General features: G+C 48.9%; 2 protein-coding genes across 2 annotated transcripts in view; both read left to right on the top strand.

Moving 5' to 3' along the window:
• Positions 1-1,427, top strand: part of NOTO (notochord homeobox) — a 9,571-nt gene extending 8,144 nt beyond the window's left edge. Inside the window, exon 3 of the mRNA XM_032291730.1 lies at positions 846-1,427. Coding sequence (XP_032147621.1) covers positions 846-1,004 — 159 coding nt within the window. The 3' untranslated portion in view covers positions 1,005-1,427. The remainder of the gene's footprint in view (positions 1-845) is intronic.
• Positions 1,428-4,711: 3,284 nt separating this feature from the next.
• Positions 4,712-6,913, top strand: part of SMYD5 (SMYD family member 5) — a 17,885-nt gene continuing 15,683 nt past the window's right edge. Inside the window, exon 1 of the mRNA XM_032291729.1 lies at positions 4,712-4,848. Coding sequence (XP_032147620.1) covers positions 4,753-4,848 — 96 coding nt within the window. The 5' untranslated portion in view covers positions 4,712-4,752. The remainder of the gene's footprint in view (positions 4,849-6,913) is intronic.

Below are 6,913 nucleotides of genomic sequence, written 5' to 3'. Positions count from 1 at the left end.
CTCCCACAGTGCTGGGATTACAGGCTTGAGCCACCGCGCCCGGCGAGCCTTGTCATTTCTACCTCCAAAACACAGCTGGAGTGGCTTCACTTCTCTCCATCACCCCTAGTGTATGCCCCAGCTCTCCCTGGGCCACTGTAGTGGCCTCCCTCCTGTCTTCCTGCTTCTGTTGCCATCCATGCTTTACACAGCAGCCAGGTGCACAGTGCACTCCATATGTAAATAGGATTATGTGGGCCCATGTAAACTCCCCACGGGTAACACTACTTATCTATGGCCTTCTAGGTCTTGGGTGATCTGGCACCTGCTGATCTCTCCCATTTCCCTTCTTTGACTTTCTCCTCTCTCATCCATGCTTTGCTCCTTCCCAGACCTCAAACACTCCAAGCTTGGTTCAGAGCCTTTCTACAGGTTGTTCCTTGCCCTGCGGTCCTGTTCTTCTCTGTCCCCATCAGGCGGGCCTCCCTTCCTTTGAGCCTCAGCCTTAGTGCTGGTTCCTCAGGGGAGGACTCCTCTACCCAAAACCCTGTTTGTACCCCCTTTTGTGTTTACATAGCTCTTTGTTTACATGTTTGTTGCCAGTGTTTCTTCACTAGCTTGTGAGCTCCATGAAGGCAAGCAGCTTGCCTCTGTTGCTCACCACTGTATCAACATCACACTCAATAAATACTCGGATGAATGAATGTTGTCTGGAATTATAGAAAGGGGTGTTTTGGAGAAGATGCCTTTCTGAGAAGGAAGAGCAAATATTGGCCAGGCAGAGGGAGGTGTTCACTCCAGGAATTGGGAAGCAGTGGCACCTGCTGGTCACATTCTGATCTTTGCCCCATTGTCTCCAATTATAGGTGAGAGTCTGGTTCCAGAACCGCAGGGTGAAGTATCAGAAGCAACAAAAGCTGAGGGCAGCAAAAGCTGCTGCTGAGGCTGCCTCCCTGGATGAGCCTTCGAGCAGCTCCAGTGCCAGCATCCAGAGTGATGATGCTGAGTCAGGAGTGGACAGCTGAGGACTGGGACAGAGGCCCTGGCCAGGCTGCCTGGCTAGTTGCGCCTGAGCTCTCTGCCTCAAACCTCAACAAACAGCCTCCTCAACCAGAGGAATCTAAGCTGTCAAGTAAGGACCCCCTTTTTTATATATCCATACCCCTAGAAACTGGAATAATAAAATGATTGGAGGTACAGACTTTGGTCTTCACCTATGTCCTTGTCCAATCTATGGAACTTCTGAGTCTTTTTTCTTTATCTGTATAATGGGTGTGTTCATAACTTAAACCACCCAGGGGTGAGATGATGTCTGTAAAGCAATAATGTGCCATGCACAGTGTAAAGTGTGTACTGCTAAGGCTTGTAGGCCCCTGAGTAGAGACCAGTTGGAAAAAACAGTGTTTCTTCTGCTGTCACCCCATAACAATCAACACAAAAGACTTGTGACCTAATGTATAGAGGTTTTCCCCAACATTCCAACCTCTAATTCAGTCAATTCTGACATGATCTACCTGCAGATAGTGTCTGACCCCACAGATCGAGGGCTCATTTCACAAAGCAGCCCCTCACTTTTGATGCCAATCGCAAGCCCCAGGTTTTACCTGTGCTTCTGACTAACCAGCTATAAAGTAGGGTTCTCATGACCCCCTCCTTGGGTTTGGTTAATTTGGTAAAGTGTCTCACGGAACTCCAAGAAACACTTTTACTGGCTTAATATTATAAAGATAGAGATGAAGAGATGCGTAGGGTGAGGTGCAGAGGAATGAGTGGGGAGCTTCCATGCCTTCCCCAAGCACTCAGTTCTCCAGGAACCTCCATATGTGCAGTTATCTGGAAGCTCACTAAACCCTGCCTTTTTTTCTTTTCTTTTTTTTTTTTATGGAGTCTTAAGGGCTACCAGTTATCAGTCAACTCATTAGCATATGAAAAGACATCACTTCAGAGATTCTTGAGATTTTAGGAGTTCTGTGCCAGGAAATTGAGATGAAGACCAAATATATATTTCATAATATCACAGCTTCCGTCACTTCAGGGATTGGTACCTGTACCAGCAATTAATATTTTCCTGGCCTAGCTGTGGAGAAGTAACCTCCTTGAAAAAGCATCTGGGCATAGAGGACTCTTCCCCATCAGATGGAGTTGAGAGCAAAGAGGAGAAGGTAGACTGTTTAGCCCACTTTACAAAGTTTCCCGTTTTCTTGTTTTGTCTGAACTGTTACCATCCTCAGGAGAAGCTCAGGCCCAGCTGCCAAAACAAGGTCTTGCTCTGTTTCCCAGACTGGAGGACTGGAATTCAGTGGCGCTATCATAGCTCACTGCAGCCTCAACCTCCTGGGCTCAAGTGATCCTCCCACCTTAGCCTCCTGAGCAGCTAGGACTACAGGCGCGTGCCACCATACTTGGCTAGTTTTTAAAATTTTTGTAGAAACGATGTCCCTTTGTTGCCCAGGATGGTCTTGAAATCCAGGCCTCAAGTGGTTCTCCTGCCTTGGCCTCGTAAAGCTCCATCTTTTTTTTTTTTTTTGACAGAGTCTCGTTCTGTCGCCAGGCGCCATGCTGGAGTGCAGTGGCATGATCTTAGCTCACTGCAACCTCCGCCTCCCAGGTTCAAGCAATTCTCCTACCTCAGCCTCCCGAATAGCTGGGACTACAGGCGCTCACCACCACGCCCAGCTAATTTTTGTATTTTTAGTAGAAACAGGGTTTCACCATGTTGGCCAGGATGGTCTCAATCTCTTGACCTCGTGATCCGCCCACCTTGGCCTCTCAAAGTGCTGGAATTACAGGCTTGAGCCACTGCGCCCGGCTAAGCCCCATCTTTTTATAGAATAATTTGTGTATGGCAAGGCTGGCATTTTGTCATAAATTCTGCTGTGTTTTCACAGGACAGTTATAGTCTCCCCCTTTCATGACTCTGACTCATGGCTCCTTTCCTCTCAAGAATGTGCTCAATTTCTCTCTAAGAAGCCTGCTGCCAGCATTTTCAGAGCTGATTGCTGTAATACAGACCATTGAGATTCTAGAATGGCTCTTGGGGACTGAGCTGAGGGGTGGAAGGAAGCCTGCCCCTGCCACCTGGTGGTGAGTGAAAGCACGGCCCCCAGCTGCTCTAGGGGGAGGTTTGCCCCCAAGTAGGTGGACTATTTGCTCCCTGACACCAGGCTGGAGGCTTGAGGGAGCCAGGGTCAGTTTCAAGAAACTTTCTCTGTCCCTGCCAACTATCTATCTAACTTTAATTACTGTTAGAGTCAGGGTCTTGCTCTGTTGCCAGGCTGGAGTGCAGTGGCATGATCATGGCATACTGCAGTCCCCAACTCCTGGGCTTAAGGGATCCTCTCACCTCAGCTTCTGTTTTCTGGTGTAGCTGGGACTACATGCGCATGCCACCATGCTCAGCTAATTTTTTTTTTTTTGAGACACGGTCTAACTCTGCCACCCAGACAGGATTGCAGTGGCCTGATCACAGCTTATTGCAGTCTTGGACCTCCCCAGGTTCAAGTGATCCTCCCACCTCAGCCTCCCAAGTAGCTAGGACTACAGGGACGCACCACCATGCCTGGCTAATTTTTCTATTTTTTGTAAAGATGGGGGTCTCACTACATTGCCCAGTCTGTTATTGAACCCGGGATCTGGAGACTGCAGTGAGTCGAGATTGCCCCATGCCAGTGTGGGCAACAAAAGCGAGACTCTGTCTCAAACAAAACACACAAAATCAGGGTACAAGGAAACAAAACAAGGCTTGATGGTCAGGCCCAGCTGTGAGGGCAGATGCCATAGGTCTGTGGTTTGCAGCTTTTAGGGGTCCTGAATGAGAAAGCAGGCCACTCCCCTTTTTCATGACAGTGTGCATATGTACACTCACTTATGTATCCAGTTTCAGAGGTTCTTAAACCTGAGGTCCACTATGGACTCCTCCACTACCCGCAGGTTGCAAGGTCCCTAAGCCACTGAAGAATGTGAGAGGCACAAGTCCACCCTGACCCTTGGAGGGACTGTCTGCCCTGCTGCCAGAGGGATTACCGGGAAATAAAATCTTGTCTGAACTCTTCAGGTGGAGTGAGCGAGCTCCGGGATATAGGCTAGTCCTTCCCTTCAGGCTGAGAGGCAGAGAGGATAGGAGTAAGTTGACCTTCTGCTGTCTCATTCGAGGGCTGAGTCCAAAGAGAGCTTTACTCAGTGAAGACAGGCCACTGTGTGGCCAGAGACAACAGACATAGAAACATGCATCGGAAACACTTTGGGAAGCCGAGACAGGCGGATCACGAGGTCAGGAGTTCGAGACCAGCCTGGCCAACAAGGTGAAACGCTGCCTCTACTAAAAATACAAAAATTAGCTGGGCTTAGTGTCACACGCCTGTACTCCCAGCTCCTAGGGAGGCTAAGGCAGGAGAATCACTTGAACCTGGGAGGCAGAGGGTTGCAGTGAGCCGAGATCGTGCCACTGCACCCAGTCTGGGCGACAGAGTAAGACTGTCTCCAAAAAAAAAAAAAAAAAAAGAAAAACATGAAACGGACTCACAGATACATCAAAACTATGTACGCGCACACAGACTCTGATGCAGAGGTACAGACAAAAAGGTACCGATGTAAAAACACAAAGGCAGGCCCAGCTACACTCCCATCAACGAACGACAGGACCTAAATTCACACTCGCTGGAGCGCAAAACCTCGCAGACTCAGGGACACTCACGCCGGGGGCGGGGCCAGAAAGGGGTGGGGCCTCTCAGGTCGAGGCGGGGTTAAGGGTCTTAAGGCGGAGGCGCGCCCAAGATGGCGGCCTCCATGTGCGACGTGTTCTCCTTCTGCGTGGGCGTGGCGGGCCACGCCCGGTTCTCCGTGGAAGTCCGTTTCGTGAGCAGCGCCAAGGTGAGGTCGGGGCGGGTCCTGCCTGGAGCCTCAGCCCGGTCCGGCCACAGAGACAGCCCCGCAGGACCCCATTCCCGTAGCCCAGAAGCTCCTGTGTCACTCGGACGCTACCGCCCGGCCCCTGTTCGCCGCCCGGGGGCTCCCAGTCTCCCTGCGCGCAGGCTCGTGGCGCGGTCACGCGGTGGACCGGGGCCTTCGAAGTCTCCGTGCGCATTTCCTCCCGGCGGAACCCGGCCAACCCGCCGGAGGCCCTGCTGTGGCTGCTTGGGGCGGGGCTAGGGGGCTTTGCTGCTGGGTCCCTGGAACGGTGGGCGGGACGTGCTGGGCAGAGAGAACTGAGGTGAAAAAGAGTCAGTCCTCATGAACTCAATGTGTGAGATTTGGGTGGGGGTATGAGGAGAGAGGCCAAGACCCTTCATGAAGGTTCTTGGAGTCCTAAGCAATTTGGACCAGAGTCCAAAGTGGGGGCATTTGTAGGGTTTTTAGCAGGAAGGTGACATGATTTTGTCGTTTTCAAAAGTTCATTGTAGAAAAAAGTAGAAAATGCATGTAAGGAAAGAAAAAATAAAAAATCACTTATAACTCTATACTTGTGCAAAGATGTGTACGTTAAAATTACATTTTTAGGGCCGGGCGCGGTGGCTGACGCCTGTAATCCCAGCTCTTTGGGAGGCCGAGGCGGGTGGATCACGAGGTCAAGAGATCGAGACCATCCTGGTCAACATGGTGAAACCCCGTCTCTACTAAAAATACAAAAAAATTAGCTGGGCATGGTGGCACGTGCTTGTAATCCCAGCTACTCAGGAGGCTGAGGCAGGAGAATTGCCTGAACCCAGGAGGCTGAGGTTGCGGTGAGCCGAGATCGCACCATTGCACTCCAGCCTGGATAACAAGAGCGAAACTTGCGTCTCAAAAAAAAAAAAAAAAAAAAAAATTACATTTTTAGAAACGGCTTTTTGATGCAGCAGTGAATCTTTCAATATCAAGCTTATTTCTACATGTCAAGTTTTAAGAGCTGAGTAGTAGCCTCTTCCATGGGAGGGCCACAGTTTACTCAACCAACCCCTTATTTATGGACCCTTTATTGTTGTATGCCATTTTTTCATCCCCGGGGTCAAAAGTCTTAGACCTCATTTTCTGTGCAGACATCTTTTTGTTCTGTCCAGCACCATTTTTTTTTTCTACTTATCTTTGCCTATTGACGTGCAAAATTGTATTTGTTCTCATTTACGTTTCTTTGGTTACTAGTGAGGTTGAATAATTTGTCACATGTAGTGGCTGTGTGTATCCTTGGTTCTTGCCTAAGATATCAGCCCTCTAGTTGTCATCTGCTCTCAGCATCATCATATTGATCCAGTTTCCCAGCCCTTTCTGCTCCAGAGGTATCTGGAGCATTCTGCTCCTTCCCTGGTAAATCAGCTTTCCTCATTCTTCATCTCTTTACCTGTTTGTATCTCCATCTTCACCCATAGCCTGTAATGCTCCTGGGTGGCCACTGTTTGAAGGTGTCTCATTTCCATCGTTCTTGGTTTGCAGTGATATTCTTCACCTTTATCTTCATTAGCCCCCAGTCTCCCAGCCCCTTCCTTTCTTCATTTCTTTGCTCTCACTTCATCACTTCAGCCACTCTCCTTCCATAGTTTTCCTGTTCCAGCCTTCTATCAAGGCCCCAGCTGATCACTTTCTCCTTGCCTACATCTGAATCTGCTGCTGGGGAAAATAACATACCTGCCTGGACTTGGTAACAACGTGGATTATCCTGGGCTTTTTGCTTCTCTATTCAAATGAGATTGGTTCGTGATTTTTTTTCTCTGTTCGTGATTATTTCCCTCAAGTTACCGCATGAGGGTTATATGTGTTGTTTTTGGTAAAATAGAAAAGCTTTCCGTGTTGTCTGTCATTACATTGTTTAAATAGCATGAGCATTATTTATTCTTTAAAGGTTTGAGAGAATTGGCTCATGAAACCGTATAGACCAGTGGCCTCAAGTGGGAGTAGTTTTTGACTACTTTTTATTGCTTCTGTGGATAGGAATGACTTTTCAAAAATTTAGCAACTATTGGCC

Source organism: Sapajus apella, unplaced genomic scaffold (genome assembly GCF_009761245.1).
Source record: "Sapajus apella isolate SASKATOON/1434 unplaced genomic scaffold, GSC_monkey_1.0 scaffold26, whole genome shotgun sequence".
NCBI lineage: Eukaryota > Metazoa > Chordata > Mammalia > Primates > Cebidae > Sapajus > Sapajus apella.
This window is presented reverse-complemented; position numbering and strand designations above follow the sequence as displayed.